Source organism: Apus apus, chromosome 3 (assembly GCF_020740795.1).
Source record: "Apus apus isolate bApuApu2 chromosome 3, bApuApu2.pri.cur, whole genome shotgun sequence".
NCBI classification, from domain to species: Eukaryota; Metazoa; Chordata; class Aves; order Apodiformes; family Apodidae; genus Apus; species Apus apus.
This window is the reverse complement of record NC_067284.1, coordinates 36,251,334-36,270,938: the sequence shown is the minus strand read 5'-3', so window position 1 is coordinate 36,270,938 and position 19,605 is coordinate 36,251,334. Positions and strand designations below refer to the sequence as shown.

At 39.3% G+C, this 19,605-nt stretch overlaps 1 protein-coding gene across 6 annotated transcripts in view; it reads right to left on the bottom strand.

Moving 5' to 3' along the window:
* Positions 1–19,605, bottom strand: part of ARHGAP18 (Rho GTPase activating protein 18) — an 88,209-nt gene that overhangs the window by 25,196 nt on the left and 43,408 nt on the right. For 4 of the 6 annotated variants that reach the window (XM_051615099.1, XM_051615097.1, XM_051615100.1 and 1 more), the window contains exons 2-6: positions 14,231–14,430; positions 11,651–11,886; positions 8,829–8,901; positions 2,981–3,150; positions 801–966 (exon numbers count right to left, since the gene is read on the bottom strand). In XM_051615099.1, the coding sequence (XP_051471059.1) occupies positions 801–966; positions 2,981–3,150; positions 8,829–8,901; positions 11,651–11,886; positions 14,231–14,408 (823 nt within the window). In that variant the 5' untranslated portion in view covers positions 14,409–14,430. Of the gene's footprint in view, positions 1–800; positions 967–2,980; positions 3,151–8,828; positions 8,902–11,650; positions 11,887–13,820; positions 13,883–14,230; positions 14,431–16,034; positions 16,176–19,605 lie in introns of those variants that run through there. The other 2 variants (XM_051615098.1, XM_051615102.1) reach the window with 2 other exon arrangements.

Here is a 19,605-nt window from a genome sequence, read left to right as displayed (position 1 = left end):
GTTGGAAGGGACCTTAAAGATCATAAGGTTCCAAACTCCCTGCTATGAGCAGTAACACCTCACATTAGACCAGGCTGCACAAAGCATCATCCAACCTGACCTTCAACACCTCCAGTAAAGGGGCAATCCCTGGGCAATCTATTCCAGTGCCTTCCACTTGATATGATGCCCATTCAGCATAAAAGCTGCATCATGGCCAGAGTAAATACTAGATGGGCAAGGCCTGTGTGACACAGGAAAGTTTGCACCAGACAGAAGAGGAAAGCAGGCAACAAAGGCTGCCAGCATCTCCAGCCAAAGGGCAACAAAAGCAAAAAAAGTCAGGTAGAATCACAGAATTATTTAGGTTGAAAAAGACCTTTAAGAGCATCGAGTTCAACTGTAAAAGTAGCCCAGTACCTGCCTTCAGGAAAGCAGGGAAAGAATACCCAAAAAAAGCACATACACATGCCCTCCCAGGAAACATAACAGCACATATGAACTTCCGTGAAGCAATTCTTCCTGCACAGCATGCTACTAAAATAGTTCCCCTTCTTCAGTCCTTGGTTTAGCTGCTTAGTGGCTGACCTGAGTTTTAACTTTAGATGACAAGTAGAGTCTCGTAGCTGGAGTGACTATGTGCATGAACTTGCTTGAAGTGTGCCTTGCGTTAAGGTGTTTAATTAAATGCTGCTCAGGATCTGTGTTACTATTTATATATTAATAACATTTTCTGCAGGAAAATCATAAAGAACTGGATGCATTTATTTTATTGGATTAAAACAGACACATCTGGTTCAGAATATGAAACATCAACTCACCTTTGTTTTTTATTTTTACAGCTTTTTGCTGCTTGAACTCAATCCCAAGTACGTCATAGAGAGCAGTTAATTCAATCAGTGCTAAAGAATAGACATTCTTCATGTCCTGATGGGCCAGGTCACCGATCTTTGTGGTACCTGTTTTGTCCTTCGGCAGCCTGAAGTTCTAAAAGCAGACATTTGCAGCAGAGTGAACAATCCAAGTCATAACAAATTACTTAGCTCGAAGGCTGTGCTTCCTTCAGAGCACAGCCTTTCCTCATGAAGCCTGCTGGTACTAACTAAATCATGGAAGAATCCTCCAGATAGGTTGAAATGAAGATGGTTTCAAAATTATAGGAATATTTAGGTTCTTAGTGACTTCTGCAGGTCATCTAATTCAACTGCCTGCTCAAAGCAAGGCTATATTTAAAGTCTGATCAGGTTGCTTGTTGCTTTGTCCAACTGAACTTTGAAAATTCCCAATAACCTCTGTGGGCACCTGTTTCAGTGCTTAATGCCTACAGAGGTGGAAATGGCTGTCTATGAACAATCCTATGTGTGTACAATTGGGATAGAAATCCCTCCGCACTTAGGCACACGAAATAAAATATTTGGCTTCCATAATAAAAATAACAAATACAACAACAACAATCCTAATAATAGGTTTCCCTTCTTAGAGAAGGGGAACGCTTAATTAGGGCTCATTTCTACTGCACTAAATGATCAGAAACTGCAGTTAGAGACCAATATAAGGAACTGCACTGAGAGGGTGAGAAAGAGTAGCTTCCCAGCTCACAGAGCTGTTTAACTCTACCCCTCACCAGCAGGCTTCTAAGACTCAAAGAAGGAAGGCTGATAACGCTTTCCTCCATTTGAAACATATTTTATACTCCAGAATTATTTTCTTATCCTGAACAAACCCAGTGATGGTAGCTGAATTGGTGATTATGATACATGACTACAAGGGTGCATACCAAAACGTAAACGTGATTTACAAATTGTAGATACATGGTCAGTTTCCAGCCTTGAGGTTTCATTGACTTGCACAAACATGTAAAGCTGCCAATGGTGAAGGTGCAACAAATACAAATTTAGTAGATTTAAATAGATAATTCCCTTCCTTTTCCTACAATTTTGCCACTTCTTTAATGATTGGAGGAGAAATCCCATAGCCATGTCTTTGAGCAATCATTCATAAGCCTAGCTGGAAGTACAGATTACGTACATATTATGAATATATACATGCATATATACAGAAGTATGTTAAGAGTATAGCTTTCATTTCCTTGTTATAGGCTGCATTAGAGAAAGATGACTCAAATACCTTAGAATCCATTTCTAAATATCCATTAGTGTCTGGTTCATAATATTTAAACTGCGATACATGGAGTAATTACTGCTTGAAGAACTGCATGTATCTTTATCTAAATTAAGTGTTTGAAGAACTGTGGAACATTATTACTTCAGACACTATGTTACTAAGTAATGTTTGCATGCACTGTTAGAAAAAAGAGACATTTTTCACACCAGTCATTAGTTTTCAGGCCATACGTAACAGCATGTTCACGGACTGTTAGGTAGAGAGAGATCCTCAAAGAGATGCCTGAGGATCAACAACAAAACGTCTTGGAGTATCTTCTGTATTTATTTGGATTCATTCAGAATGAGCCTTTTTTATTAAGAGCTAGAAAGTAAAACTGAGCACAAACTACTGCATTTCCTGCTGTTTGACTTTAGACTTCTATAGACCATTCCGTTCTTCGTTCTCATCCCTCACCTACTTGCATAGGGTAACTGCATAACATTTCTACAGGCTCTGATTTTAAATTACAAGATGTAAAGCATCTCACCTCAAGTAACAGGAAAAGGGGCTGTAAACAAATGAAGTAAGGAAGCAGTTTCTGCACAACTACCACTAAGCCACTATTCCATCTTAATACTACCAGTTTCATTATTGCTTACACAGAGTGCATTTTGCCAGACAGACAACGATAAATAGGTATAAAAGAAGTGACTTCCATGTTATTGAGAATACTGTTCTCCATAATAAGTTATCTTGAGAAGGTCCATCTCCACAAAGCTGGAGATAGACCAACAACATTCTTTTAAATCTAATTCACCCACTATCAGATAAATATAATCCAAATAATACCACCAGTAAAAACAAAGACTGGCAGCAATAAGTAAGAAACACCTACCGGGAGAAGAGTGTCACCCCCTCCACCTTTGCACATTTTGCCTACTGAGCTGTCTTTGAGATTAGCTGCCTGTTCTGAAAATGATATCTCCAAATTGATGTCAGTGTCTGGAAATGGCATGTCTTTAAGAGGGCTCTTCTGCTCATCCGTTTGAAGACTGAACTTTGGACCTGAAAACAGAGTGAAAAACTAATAATCAACAGCAGCACATCTGACAATCACTCAGTGCATGAGAGTTGAGAGTAAGTTTAAAACCAAGTACAAGTTAATGCTGTGCAAAGGATCAACTTCTTGGTCGCAAATTCACTAATTTCTGTATTTTTTAATGTTATTTGAAAATTTAGCTTCATGGAAGGGTCCATCTTTTCTAGTTTTTCTCAGATAATTCTGCCTAGGTATGACATTTTCTCCTATTTATCTATTATGAAAAGATGAAGCAATGCACCTCAAACAACAGACTCCCAGAATCCTTCAGAGCCAAACAGCTTTGGCATCAGAAGTTTCTTGCCATCAAACACTTTCAAGCCTCAAAGACTGTAACATCCTACAATCAAATTGGCAACTCTTTCTGCTGTTAAAATTTCAAAAGCAAAAGACAATGTTTCCTCAATGATCCAAAGCATTAACATCTGGGAATAACAGGGAATATTCAGATTATGTTTTTGTCCCAACATTCCTGTCTTCACCTCAATCTAAAGAGTCTAGATTTCTAAAAACTGTTTGGACATGTTTCCACGAAACAGGGAAGGATTAAGTACACATCAATGGCCTTACTTCTCTTTCTTTGTTCCTCAAACGAATCAAATACTAGAAAAATTTAGAATCAGTTTGGTTAAAAAAAAAAAAAAAAAAAAAAGGAAAATACGGAGAAGCAGTTCGGCTTTTAGAATAAGAAGTTATTTAATTTCATAGGAAATGAACCATTGCTTTTTCAGCCTGAAATTAATATACATTGTGAAAGAAGTAAGAGGAAAATTATAATGTAAGTAACAAAGCATCAAAGACAATCTAGCCAGGGAAAGATTTTGATGGCTTCACCATCTCTCGCATTATGTGGTATTTCTTAAAGAATACATCCAGGACTCGGTTCCTCATACAAGACATTACAAGCACCTAGCAAGTATCTGTGATGAAATTCAGACTTTCTTAGAACCAGTGGAAAAATGAACAAATCAATCCCGTTCATTTCAGTGAGACTGTGATTCTTCCACTAGCTCCTACTCACAGGAGACTACAACCTGTTCAAAGCTAACAGGCACAAATGCAGGACAAAGTGGGATGGAAACGGACACGAGCTGAGGAGAACCATAAGCAGTGCATTTGCTTTGGTATAAGAATATTGTGTCATATATATATTGGTATAAGAATATTGATTTCTTTTTATTGCTGTGAGAATTTTTTGTATGGCCTGGAATAAATATGCTACACCAAGCCAGAAAAAATTTCCCAGAAAACAGCTACAGCAACATTTGACCTTGAAACTAGGGAAAAACTGCAGACAGAATGATTAAAAGAGAATGTATCAGGGAAGTGCTGCTCTACACAGATACTTTCAGTGGTTTGAGAAAGCACTGAGCTGCAAGCCTGCAATCCAAACAACACATGAAGTATCAAGTTAATACAAAAAATTACACAAACTAAAATTGCTTTCTGAATCATATCTGCATCTAATTGAAAGACTATACACAAAACAAGACCAATCTCTGATATTCTTACTGAGTCCTGAAAATAACCTCAATCTGCTGGGGCCAAACTGACAGACCTACAAGTGGCTTCAGCCACCAGTCACTGGTCTGGTCAGGCACAGTGCTGTACAAAACCAGTCCCACTTTGATGTAACTGATCCAGAGCTGAGACACTTCCAGTGAGAGAGGGTGGATTTGAGTTAATACTATAACTCTACTTAAAACCAAGCAATGCTGTGAGAAGTAAAATAAACCATTTCCAAATTTTGCCTCTTCTGTGTGTTACTCACCACTTGCTCTTTCCAGCATGGATTCTGCTCACTTTCCGCAAGACCTTGAAAGACACCTGGGCCATACGCTAAAGATTAAGCTGATCCTGAAACTAGAGCTGCTCCTTTTGGTAAAGAGACATATGAGACTCAGTAACCAAACATATCCAAGGTCAAATTCATCCCCTGCTTTGATCTTCGGCCTCCTTGTGTGTCTATCTGTATACATCTTGTAAACTGCTTAATGTATCTGAACTAAAGGAAAGCAGTTCCCCATCCCCCAAGACTTTTGTCATGCTAATGAGGCCTATACATGACCTACATACTTCCTACCAGCCTGGGAGGAATCTGATGTTAACAAACAATAAAGCAGTAGCTCCTGTTTCAGTCTTCTGGTCATAGGAAGGCACTGTGTAAAACAGATGTCTAGGTAATGCTGTGCACATTCTAAAGGTCTGGAAATGCTGCTGTTGTGGGTAGTTTCTTATTGATCATATAGCTTGGCTCCGGCTGTTTTGCCTTCATTAACCAGGAAGCAGCTGTAAGAGGAAGCAGCTTTGGTGTTCTGCCAAACTGCTAAATGCATGCAACATTTCATGAGAGAAAGGCAAGTGCGATACAGAAAAATGTTGTCTATAAGAATGTGGAAACCATATTTTGCATTAGTTCTCTACCCCTTCCGTGGCTCACAGTGCTATCTAAGGATCACATAGAATGGTGGGAATTCTTCAGGAGTGGGGCAATGGTCACATTTTGGGTTTCTTTCTACTAGGACATGAAAATACTGGAAGTGTCAACCTTGCTTTTTCCTAGTTTTGCTAGAGACTCTAGAGAATACCCCAATGGATCTATGCTAATAGGCCTTAATTTATAACTGGAAAGGTAGAAAGGCTGATTTAGGATTTTTTTGACTGACAAAGCATTTATCTAAAATGCTAATTCATAGATGACTTTAAATAAAAAATAATAAACTTTGTGATCTTTTCAGTAACACTTTATGACTCCAGATGTAGAGTCCTCATTTATCATGTCAAATGAAAAGCAGAAACAAACCCTTTCATTAAATAGTGCAACCACATTTTAGTCTTCTTCCCTATCAAGAAGGCAACATTATAGCTCTTTTCTCTCACATTACACACAATAAACAATTTGTTCATCCATTTGCTAGATCATTATGCTTTGAGGTTGCTCTTATACAAAGGTTTTATCTAACATTCTATCCTTGTACCTAACCCTGTGTGTTGAGGACAACTGCAGTCCCACAGTAAACCGACTTTTACTTCTCCTCTAGTTAAGCTAACGAGTCTTAGCTTTCCTCTGCTTTATTCTTTCCTTTTTATTTCTTGAGATGTCTCAACCAACACAGTTATTTACTCCTTTTCACAGGCATCCAAAGGGAATTCCTTTTTTTCTTTCACAGCTGTTGAATTTATTGCTAGCTTTGAAGGTCTTTTCTGAGTGTTATGGATTGTTAAAATGATAACATCTTCTGACACTTTAATACATTATTCCGAATTTTCATTTCCTGTAGACACATTCTGAAACAAAGAGGCACTTAAAGCCAGTAAGAGAAGGTCCTTCCAAAACAATTCAAATATGCATCTACCCACAAAAAATCTTAGGAACTCATTAAAATGTTCTGTTTGAGCAGGACCAGGAAGAAAATAAAAATGTAATAGTTCCCTATTATTATCTGAGTTTGTTGACATTGTTTAGGCAAGAAACAAGGTGTGTTGGACTGGCAAGAAACATGGAATATGCACAGGTTCACACAGCCATGTATGTACTAAGGACAAACCATTATCATCTTCAGTCTGGCAGAAGCACTTGGGAATGCAGCATTCAAATGTCAAACAGAAGAACACAGTCATCACCTGTAGAGTGAATTACTCTGGCCCTACTCCAACAGTTTTAAGACATCTCAATTTAAGCTTTGGATTTTTAAAAATAAAGTCTGAGATTATATTTTTCAGGTAAAACTTGTACTACTTCTATGTCAAAGGGAGTTTCCATTTTAAAATAATGTTTTCAGATTTGGGTTGCGTGAATATTTAGTATTTCTGAAATATCAGGCATTGTTTAAGTTTTGCCTTAAATTCAGTCACTGTTTGTATAACACTTATTTGCTCATCATTCTGGAACAAAGATCACAGCACTGAAACAGGTCTGGTGTTTTTAACATCACCAAACTTGCATGGTTTGACTGCAATTTAACCGATTTTTTAATCCTAACCCAATTGCGGAAGCAGAACCCGCTTTAGCAGGTTGACAAGAGCAGAACTGTATCAGGATGTAAGCAGGCTGCATTTGCCATTCACATCACAATCTGTGCTGAGGAGAGCGACCATATGGGATCTGACTTTCAGAACTTCCCATTTCTGAAGGGTTCATCAGGGCCACTGGAAAAAAAGAACCAGATGTGATAAAAACTCGGTAATAATTGCTTGGTAATTTTCCAGCTCTGAATCCTACAGTGCAGTTTATTGACACAAGCACCAGGCATCTCTTCCTTCCCATGTGCTGAACCAGCATTCTGGCAGTCCTCCCAATTTTTTACTGTTCTTATTGGAGTGAGGTTTGCTGAGACTGATGGAGGGAGGGAAGGATTAACAGCACTTCTGGAAATGCACAGATTTTGTGATATTCAGGGCTGGTTTCTATTAATCTCTCCCACTTCGACTTCCATCCACATCCTTTATTGTCTGTTGCTGTTTTCTAAGTTCAATTCTAAAGTAACAACTTTTCCAGAATACTGCTGGTCAGTATACTTAGAACTGGAACAGAAGTTTATTTAGCAACTTAATTACAGGTTAGTAATTTGCAGCAGGGAATTTGATCTTCCTGCCTAGATAAGTGGCTATAGGGTTCACTGTGACAACTGTGTGCTATCCAGTCTCCCAGAAGAGGAAAACACCACATACAAACAATGCAGAATAGCAACACAGTATCTTAAAGCTTAAATGGCTGCCAGTTAATAACATCCTGACCTCTACAATGAAGGGTGTGGTGGCATAACAGGCATGGTGCAATCCCTACTTCAAAGAAACCAAAGATCACAGAATTACAGAATGGTAGGGGTTGGAAGGGACCTCTGGAGATCATCTAGTCCAACTGTCTTGCTAGAGCAGGATCCTCTAGAGCAGATTACACAGAAAAACATTCAGGCAGGGCAGCCACCCTTTTATTATTGGACCTGAAGAACAGCAGAAAGCTTTGTCCAAGTCTTCCACCAAAATTCATACTCTCAAAACAGAAACTATGGAGATAGTTAAGGAGCTCTGTGATGCTCTGTCCTACCTGTCAGTGAGAGGGAACAGCCTTCCATGGGTGCTGCACCCCTCTTGTGAAATCAATTACACACTGTTTGACACAACCCAGTACTACACACACAGAATGCTGTTTCCTTTCAATTTTCCTTTAAAAGGTAAACAACTTTTCTCTTCCATTCCTGTTTTTCTTTCATTTTGGGCTGCAGATATACAGCCAGTTCTCACTTTCTTCAGATGTCTATAGTCCATTTGTCTTTCTTCTCCTGTATGCACTGATGAGCTTGTGTATAGTGCTTAATTTCCTGTAATGTACAGTAGAGATAAACCAGAAGGGATAAATTAAGGATCAGGAAAGATCTAAGCATAAGCTATGAAAAGAGACTTCTCCCAGATGATTTGATTATAGAACAATCACTGGTACGAAACAAGGTTTCCCAGATGGCACAAAGGACTCTACAGCCACACTTAAAAGTTGTACAGCACTACAACAACTCAGGACAGAAGAGGTTTCTCATAATTTCATTTTCTTTTTCTGAAAAGCTGCTGGAAATATGGACCTATGCAGTAGCTTGTGTAGCTGAAAGCCTACAAACCAAAGGAAAAAAAAAAAGTTGTTTGACACTACCTTTTGTTTCATCTTGTGTTTCATTTTTGTTTTCACTTGTTCTCACAGTTGAGGATTCACTTCCATCACAGATCTAAGAAAAGAACAATAGATAGATACACCTATAAAACCCAAACACGTTTGTAGATATTCCTATGATGCTGTGGTGGATGAAACCACATACTCCTGCAATTCAAGAGCATATCAAAGCACATCTAGACTTTGCCAAAGTCTAAGAGGATCTGAAATCTAGGTAATTTAAAAAATAGTAATTAAGTCCATTCCTCCTCTTCCTAAAAGTATAAATGGGTATAAGACTTAATTTTACAGAGTTGCAAAGAATAAGAAAATGTATTCTTTGACCTGAGGCCTTAGTTTGTACTGGAAAGGATATGGAAAGGGAATCTGGTGGAGACATTTTGACCGACTCAGTCCAGATTCCTTCATCTTTCAAAAGCTTACATGGTTGCCTCTCCTACAGAACAATTCCATCCTTTTTGCAGGGCTGCCTGACATTAACATCTGTGCTTACAGCTTAGATTCCCAACAGCAAAATCAGGACACTTCGAAGAGGCAATAAAACAGGAAAGGATTTGAACCATCTCCTTTCTACTACTCGCCAGCCTCAAAATCTGTCACATTCCATGAGCTGGATGACACCTCCTATAGAAAAAATCCTTCAGAACATGTAGAAAAGATATTTTTTATATATGTGTGTGTGTGGGTATACATATACCCACTTATGTTTTTACCCACGTATTATGTTTATTATCTCTTTGGCAGCTGAGATCAACAATGCGTGCTTAGCACTCTAGATTTTTAATTGCATTTTACTCAAGCACTTTATAATTTCATATTTACAGAGGAAAAAAACCCTTTTTTTAAAAGATTTCTCTTACCAACACAAATCTATTTATTTATTCTTTAAAAAGCAAGAATACTGAGAGGTGGAATAAGATAGCATGACTTCCCAGAAAATTATTACTGTTTCACAGAGCAGTAGAAGCAGACTGTGCAGCTGTCAAGGTACCAGAAGTATAGATTCTCTTTGGGAATATGGCAGGAAATTTTTCAGAAACATCAACACAATTGTTGCGTTGATGCAAAATATCAACACTATTGTTTCACCTTTCCTCCTGCTTTCCTCCAGGTGAAGGGAGGTTACAGGATTTTTGGAAACTATTATTAAGACAGGATGACTTTATACAGCTGCAGATGGCTTCAGTCCTCTTTTTGTTACAAAAAAAGCTTTCTAATGAGGGTTGAGTAACAAAGCACCAGGACAAGTTACCTACAGAGGTTACCTACAAGTTACAGAGGCTGTAGAAGTTACTTCACTACAGGCTTCCTCTGACAGATGAGATGAATAACCACACACAATGATTTCTGAATAATTATCTTCCTTTGGAGAAAGGAATGCAGTATAGGTTTGAGGGCCTATACTTGTATTCTTTTGCTTCGGCCAAGGAGACAGGTTTAGGAGTATTCTCTCTTTTCCCCAGTTATTTCTGTATTTAATAAATATTCTTCTGTTCTATACATCTTAAGTAGCTACAATTATTTGTATTTGCATTACTTCTCACTGATGTCATCAATATCAAAATGTAGTTTAAGAGACACAGAAGTCTACTGAACACTGTGCCATATGATTTTCAAACATTACAATGTGTACCTTAAATATAGAAACATTAATATTTCTTGTGCTTTAATGAAATAACATACTTGAATGGGAAATTATACTGTTTTAAGCTATTTGATATTTTACCCAAATTGCTCTGCTATTAGATCTTGTAATTTTTTAGGTGTAGTCAATTGCAAATCAGATGCCACAAAACTTCTCTGGACTTAAATCCCTTTTGCAAACACATGCAAAGCAGAACAGTGAAAAGCAAGTTGTGCCTCCAGAATATACATTTGAGTTTACAAACTCCTCCCACTGCATTTCACCTCTACTGAAGTTGAAAGGAGTTGCTGAGGGAGAGGAAGAAGAGGGGGAGGAGGAAGTTAAATCCCCTCAAAATTTGCCATGCTTTTCACCACCACTATCATTGCACTGAACAGCAGCAGCAAGAACAAGGGATGGGGCAGGTAAGGTAGCCATTAACTTTCATCAGGTCAGAGTCTTCTTACAGCTGAAGATCTTGTTGCTTTTGGGGGACAAGACACACACACTTCTCCAAAGAGAAATTCTTATATAGTCTGCATTTCCCTCCTTCTCCTTTCCTTCGTATAGGAGAGGAACTCTCCCATGAAAGGAAAACAGGACCCCTCAGGATCTGACACAGCAACTTCCCACACACACTTTAAGGAAACATATAGACCCTAGCAGGTAGTACAGGGTCTAAGCCCCCAGCTGACAGGCATAAAGACCTAGACAAAATGGAGGAGGTTAGGTTGATGTCCCTTTTTTTTTTTCCTTAGTTTCCACTAAGAAAGAGGTACTGTTCCCTACCTGGCAGACTGCTAAGCATGGCTGCAGGGCACTACCACACAAAGATAAAAGTGGGCTTTTTGTAGCTCTTTGGGTAATTGCTGTCTTGAGTTTTGCATGTGTTAAAATTAATTCAGATTAGTATATTGACCATGGAGTGGTTGTTTTACTCATCACCCTTATGTAATACAAGGCCAATATACATACTTCCTTCTACATACTAAAATTGCTTAAGCAAGTTTGAACAAATTCTATTACCATACATCTAGTAAAAAATTGCCATGGAAGCCAGTGAAAACTTAAAACACAAATCTTCTGGAAATATCCCTTTTGTGTCTGTGTGTCCCTCTCATCTCCCCCCACCCCTGCATTTTCTTTTCTTCCTTCTACCAGAATGAAACAAGGAACTTACTTTTCCCTTTGAGTCATTTTGTAGCCTGAAGATATCTCTGACATCAGGAATTTGATGCTGTTTGTTTTTTTTTCTCATGGTTTGCGTGACAGTTTCTACTCGCTTTTCTACTGCGGCCTTCTGGGTTCGGGTCAGTGTGGACAGAAATACCACACTTTCCAGGGAGTCACCAGAGCTTTCACCAAACAGATTTGATAGACCTGCCTCCTTCAGCCATTCTTCTTCCAGTTCCCCTTCTGAGCAAGGCAAAGAGAAAAAGGCAGAACCGTTGGCTTTCAAGTACTCTTAAGCACACTGGATGTTAATAACATGGTCTAGGTAATGCAGTTCATGGGGAAAGTACTAAGAGGATCCACGATTAACAACAGTTACTTACACTATCATGACTTGGAATAAAGTTGTTGTTTCTACAGTGCTTCAAAAGGGTTAATGTATTATAGCAACACTTTAAAAATAGTTAATCCAATACAAATCGCTATGGGATAATCTTTAGAATTATCTACAGCACTTCTATTAAATCATATACCATCTTATAAATGTATCTATATATAAATGTGTATGGTGAAGTCTGAAAGCCTCTGATCATTGCCGCATCATTGATTTTTAGTTCAATCCTCAATCTTTTGAGCTCCTTTACTGACATGATTCTGCCCACTTTTCTTGATACATTAATACTACAACTCTCCAGTAGCTCAATTTAATGAAGGACAAACCAAGCTACAGGAGTCACCTTAATGGTATTTCTGCATCAGTTCTCACGACATGGTCTCCAGTCTGCTAACAGCCCACAAAACAATTGTTGCTTTAGTCTTATATCTGATAAGGTATCCTTTATTGACAGATCACTGCACGTGACAGAGGAGAAACCTATTAAAAACTGTCACCAATGGCAAAATGTCTGCTTCTGAAATCGCATCTCTCTAACGATGATTTTTTTAAAACACTAAGTTCTGTCTGTAGGAGCCGAGCGCGTGCTGAATATCAACAAACCCCTCGAATGCTCATGCAATATTCCCATTTATCAGATACCTAAAACTACCCCAAAGCTGGCATGTCAGCTTCAATATTGACTGTAGTTTCTCATGGAGCCCAGTGCACAACCAAGCGGGCATTTGAATATTAACAGCATTCAGAAAACAGACAGAAAATTTTAAGTACAGATTTTGCTATGGCCATGCAGCCAAATCCTAAGCACCTGACAAAACTCTCTGATTTTGTTAAGGCTGGAAAGAAGGGCTACATATATTCTGCAGAGCAGATGTGAGCAAGGTATATCTCTTTAGAGGTCCCTTCCAACCCAAGACATTCTACGTTTCTATGATTCTATGTCTCCCCTGTCTTGCCTTTGCAAGGCCACATCTCAAGCAAGCCCCCACCCAGGCAGGTTCATCTGCCAGGTGCAGTGTCCCACATGTCCAGGAGTACTCATACCCAGGTGAGGTGCTGCACATTAGGCAAGGTATGAGGCAGAGCAACATTGGTCAAGCTGATCAGCTCAACCGTGTTGACTCACTTGGTCTTCATGCCAGTCAGCAGCTTGAGCTGGAGTGGTAACTAGGGGGAAGGCAGCTATACGTAAATAAAACTGGAAATGGTGAGTTTTGAAGTGTAGAGCCTGAAGGCACAGCAACATCAGTGAGCTGGGCTAAGAGACAAGGCTCATGCGCTGCAGAATGATGGGCTCTGCTGCTATGGAGAAGCCTCGCAGCTCCACAGACGCCCTGCTTCCCCGGCACGCAGGCTCAGAGCCTTGCTGCTTTCTCCAGAGGCCTCATTGCTCTCCTCTGCAGAGCACTTGCAAACAGCAGTGATGTTTCAAAATGCCTAGGGAGGCAGAAGTGCATATGCTTTTGAAAGCTATGGGAACACATTCTTCTCACTCATGTAGAGGCCATACCAAAATGCAAAACTCTCCTTTTAATTTACTGAGACTGAGTCTCTTGTTAGAATGGAAGAGGCAGATACTGCACTGTTAATAAGTAACTTTTGAGAAAAACGTGGAATAAAGGACATTACTACTTTTTTTTGTCTGACAGGACTAGAAAAATAAAGAAATTGCCCCTTATTCTAAGATCATGCCCTCAGGAGTGGCCCATAATTGATGCTTTTGAGAAACAAAAATAATACAACTTAACAGTCACAATAGTTACAAGCGTAGAAAGTTACTCACTAAACTTAAACCAGTTAATCATTGGCTTGTCTTCTAAAGCGTGAGGTTTCTATCCACAATAGCTACAACGACAAACAACATACACCAAGAGTGAAAAGCTAAGTTAGTTTAACAGTAAACTGCAAATAAAGCTTCAATTGCTGAGATTTGCAAGCACAGGCAGCTTTCTGATGTTCTGTAAATGCCATTTAAAGAAAAGGCAACCTTTTACTTGTCTCCAATACAATTGTCTTTCAGGGCACTGCCTGTTTCTAGTGATATGCATCAGAATTTTCAAAGTGCATGCTCAGCAGAGTGACCTCCTTTTTGATTTAAGTGTGTTTGCTGGGTGCATTCTCTTGAAATAAGACTTAAAGAAAAATCCTTAAATCAGCAAAATTATGATCATTCACAAGAAGAGATTTCATTACCATCTGGCTCTTTCAGTACAAGTGCTACTCGTTCCTCATGATTATTTCCTCCGGTTTCATGGATGTTTTCAAGTTCTTTCCAGTAGTCATCCATAGACAGTTCATCCAAAGAGTCCTGGGATCCTGAACGATCAAACGATGCTCCATCAGGCGTCTTCTTGGAATGGTCATGGTTCATTGTATACTGGCCAGTCCGACGGCTATAAACATGAAACAAAAAGCAATTTTTGGGTTAGCACTTGAAGGAAGAGGATATATTAATATCTGTGAAGATAGAGTTGAATTGTGTCCAAGTGTCAAAGCAAAGTACTGTAATTACTTCCAATATTTGGAACCGACTTTTAACGTTTCTACCAGAAGTATCTCCCAACCCAGAATGGCACAGGAACCTGTTTTAAAGAAATAATGAACCCAAGTTCTAGTAAACCAAGTTACACTAAACTCCTAACTGAACTCAAAACAGTCAATTCCACAAGCTTCATGGTATGAATCTTCCTAGCATCACCATCCATAAAGAATTTTTCAAAATATTCTTTCTGCCCAAGTAAAATTTTATAGCTTGACAGTATCCGTACTATTTTCCTTTGCTATTCTGCTTTTATTTTTTATTAATGTTTTGTCTGGTACCTATGACTTAATTACATATGGGAAAAGACAAAGTAGAACTACTTAAGTTACAGTTTTTAAAGGAAACTAGAGAGTCCAAACCTTTAATAAAGGCCACTATTTGCTTCTATCTTGCTTCCTCTTTGACTGAAAGCTTACCATTTCTATAGCTTCATGTTACTAGTTTTTGGTTCACCCTGCCAAATGTATGTTGCTAAGGCTTTCAAAAGGTATATTCCATCTTAAGTATATCTGTGACTAGAAAAAAGAAACTAACAAGCTGAAACCTCTAGATCTTATCTTGACCTCATTAAGTCATTGGCAAAATTTACTACTGACCTAGCAAAGAATTCCTCTTAAAAACTGCAAAGGTTATAATGATGTCATTGAAGTTACAGGTCATCCTAACAGTCAAATATACCAAATAAAAAGCCACAAACTGATTCAGAGTATCAGTGTATATACCTGAGTAGCAACCTGATCTAACTTCAGAGTTGGCCCTGCTTTGAGTGGGAAGCAGATTAGACAAGATGATCTCCAGTGGTCCTTTCTAAGGACTTTCTAAATTTTCCTCAACTGTTTTGACAGTACATAAAAACTCTTGCTGTGTTAAAAAATAATTAGTTATTAACATTTCAGGAACAGCTTCAGGTATCTTTTACATCTGAATTTGTCTCCATATTCTAAAAAAGAAGGCATGGTTTGGAGTTAAGTAATAAATACAACTTATTCCGAGATAAGAATATATCAAAGATCAAGCACTGTGGATTTATCAAAATGTAAACACAGCAAATTAAGTCCTGCCTTCCCATTTGGCTGACTTTGTAAGTTTATGTAGAACTAAACAAAAGCCCCTCGTCCTTACGTTGTATCTTGGGACAAATGACGCTTGTTAACTGTCCCTAAGGAAAGAAGTCATACCTTTCTCTCTGAAGATAAGCCCCTTGTGTGTCCAAGTCACAAATCCTTTCACACCATATGTGCTCGATTCTCTGATAAATAACAACTGTATGAACTTTGGCTTTAAAGGTAAAGAGCCCTATGGAAGGACTATGAGTTTCAACCCACCCTGACTCTCTGCTCCAGGTACAAGTTAATAAATGACAATGAATTACCAAGCTAATATGCACCCCAACATCATTCTTTAACATGCCCTTATTTGAAAGCCCAGGAAAAAAATATAGAAAGGATTATTTACCTTCTGCATCAATGGCAATAACAACCTCTTGCTAGTAGTCAATGTTACCAAATAAATACAATAAATACAGCTTCTGACAGGTGTGTCACATGTGTGACATGTGCTGCTTCTGACAACACTAATCACTGTAGAAAGACCTTTATGGAGACACATCAGAAGTGTCCCCAGCAGCCAATGGAGGTGCTGAGTGTAGCCAAAGGAGGTTGGGCTTCCCAGCCTTTGCCCTGGCTTCCCTTCTCCTGGGGCTAAAGGTGCTCAGAACAGACTGGATCCTTCTCAGAAGCAGACTCTGTACACTTGAACAGCAGCTTAAGTGCAGTCAGATTTCAGCTTATCGTCCCTCGGCGTAACCCTGTGGAGCTACTCGGCAGCTCTGCAGTGGCCTTTCACCTTTGGAACAACATGCTTATGCTGGACTCACCTCAGCTGAAATTTAACCACCATGGCACACCATGCAAAAGATAAAACTAACAGATTGAATACATTAAAAGCATGCACTCCAGGGAGGTCTGGCAGGCTGAGGTGGGATATGCAGCAGCAGGCTGTGGCTCTGTGCCATGATTCCAGGGCAGTGCTCCTCCTGTCCTTCCCAGAAAAGCCAGCTCATTACCTTCCCCAGACAAAGCGCTATCTCAGAGAAGAGAAGTCTGTGTCCTGAAACGCACAGCTGATACTCAAGACAGAGCACTCAAGGTCATTTTCAGGGTCTTGTGAGGATTTGCTGTACATTAAAAACACTCCACTAACTCTCAAAGACTGCACCCTACCCTTCAACCACCACTCACAAGTCTGCTCTACTCAACCAAACATAAGCTGCTTTTCTTGACAGGCTCTTCCCGGCCTGACCTTTCCATCTCTCACTAACAAATACAGCAACTCCCAACTTTGAGCAAGCAGTAATGCCACTTCTCATCGTGAAAGCCCTCAGAGAAAGAAGGACATGAATGACCACAAAAACCTTCCAATAAATATTCCCACAAAAACCTTGCTGTTCTGCTGCAAATTTCTCCTTCAAAATCCATTTGCTTCAGGCCCATTCCCACCCTGCAGCCCCAGTGCTAGCAGTGCACGGGCTCTTCGAGAGCCAAGGCCACCGCCTGCTGCCACACCTCTCCTGCTCCACTCACCAATTCCTTGTCTTCCCTTGTTGGACTCAATCAACCCCCTATCCCCAGTCCCTGTATGGACTTTGCAAACCCTTTCAAAGCCATCTGCATTTGTCCACGTCCGCAAGTCACATTTCTATGGGTTAGGGCAGAGAGAGGCTCATGCTTGGAGAGAACAACTACTAAAACTTTAGCTGACAGTACAGGTCAGATCTCATTTTCACTCCACTTAGTTCAACATTTCTTGCTTTGCATGCCCCATCAGAGAAAGGTGCCAGTGAAGCAGTATGTGGTTCATAATCCACATAACAGTGATGCCAGGCATCCTCATCTCTGTCCCGCCTATGAGTCCCTGTGCACAGAGGCACAAACAAGAAAGACCCTCTGAGGACAGAGAGGACAGTCTTGATATCATAGGTTAATGCAGATGAGAAAAGAAAGGTAATTTTTAAAACTCACAGCATAAGGAAAAATAGGTTGCCAATTAACATTTTTATTTTTACATATCTGTTGACAAGACCAAGAGCATGGGATTTCTGCTGTGACCTTGCACTAAATTCAATTATTCTCCAAACATATGCTTTGTAAGTACTAGTTGCATATCACACAACAAAAATGCATAGGTGGGAACTAGTTAAGGCCAAGAAAGAAAGAGAGAAGAAGAGGTAAAAGCAATGAATCCTAGTAATATTATTATAAGAAATCCAGATGACAAGAGATTTTTTTTAAATAATTAATCCCACATTCACTGAAAGACTTTTTTAAAAACTATATTTAAAAAGTATTTCAAATACCCCATGTTGCAAGCTTTAAAATTTTGTAGAAGACTGACTTCTCAAAAACTATTGGTAGGAAGTAAGGACAGTTCATTTAAAAAAAAAAAAAATATTACTGTGGTTGCAGAAAACAGGTTACTTCCCCAGCACACACTTGAGTTTTTAGGTGTTCAGTTTTTCTATTTATAATTTGAAAAATGCAGCTGCTTTCACAAGTATCTTCAAGATCTCTCTTATCCCCCAGAAAATGTAAGCTTGCAGTAATTTTCAAACACCACTCATCTATCATTTCAGATTATTAAATGGTAAATTTAGTCTCCAGCAGGTTTTCCATCCCACACACCCCACCCCCCAAAAAATTCGTATTTCCACTAAGGATCTCACTAACAACACTCTCAACGTCTACTGAAATCTTATTAACATCTATTTTCAATAATTAGTAAACAGTTTACTCTTCAAATAGCTTTACAGAGAGCAGTGCAATTCTCTCATTTCCAAATTACACACCCAGTTCTCATCTCTGATACTCAGACACGTGCCGTTTGTAGCCCATGAGATTTCTGCCTATTTGTGTCAGAACAAAACTGAGCCCCCATTCTTCAATACAGTTATTGCAGTGTCTTACCAGAGATAATCTTCCTGTCTCACCCACTGGAGATGCAAACATCAAGGATGTGAGATGAAGCACCTTTGCTTCATCAGGGGAGCCATTAAAAACAATTCTTGTAATGAACACCATTCCTTACATTTACAAGGAAAGAAATTTAGGTTATTTCACTAAGCACTGATAAGCTTCATGTTGTGGCAAGTACTTGAGGGAGAAGAACTCTGCACAAATATTTTCTTCAGCCTTTTCTTTTGTGACCAACTGTGTCCTTTCTCAGCCTGTAAGAAAAAAACTACTCTTCACATTAATCACTCTCTTACACAATAGTAAAAATGTGCTTTTTTTCCAGGTTCTGTCAGCCTTTTATTTCATCAGCAATAACTTTATGCTAGTGCAGTTGTCTGTTTTCCTTATTTCCTTTCCTGTGAAATCTAAGTCTCCCTGTCTGTTTCAGTGTCCTTTTAGCAGTTCATAACTGATACTAGAGATTAATCAGTCAGAAAGGTGTACTTTCATTGGCATTTCAGATGCTGGAGAGGGTGCAGAGAAGGGCAACTAGGCTGATTAGGGGTCTGCAGAACAGATCTTTCAATGAGAGACTGAGGCTGTTCAGCTTGGAGAAGAGGAGGCTGAGGGGAGATCTCATTGCTCTCTACAATTACCTGAAAGGAGCTTGTAGTGAGGTGGGTGCTGGCCTCTTCTCCCTAGTGACTAGGGATAGGGCAAGAGGAAAAGGGGTCATGTTGCACCAGGAGAGGTTCAGACTGGATATCAGGAAAAATTTATGCACAGAAAGAGTGGTGAGGCCTTGGAACAGGCTGCCCAGGGAGGTGGTGGAGGCACCGTCCCTGGAGGTGTTAAAAAAATGGGTAGATGTGGTGTTTCAGGAGATGGGTCTATCAGTTAGGGGTTGTGGGACAGATGGTAGGAATCAATGATCTTGAAGGTCTTTTCCAACCTTGTTGATTCTATGATTTCTATGATTTCACACGTTAACCAAATTAAATTTGCAGAAACCTAATTTTGCCCTTATTTCAAGAATTCAGTAAGTTGTGTTTTAAAAGAGTAAGTGATGAGAAAAA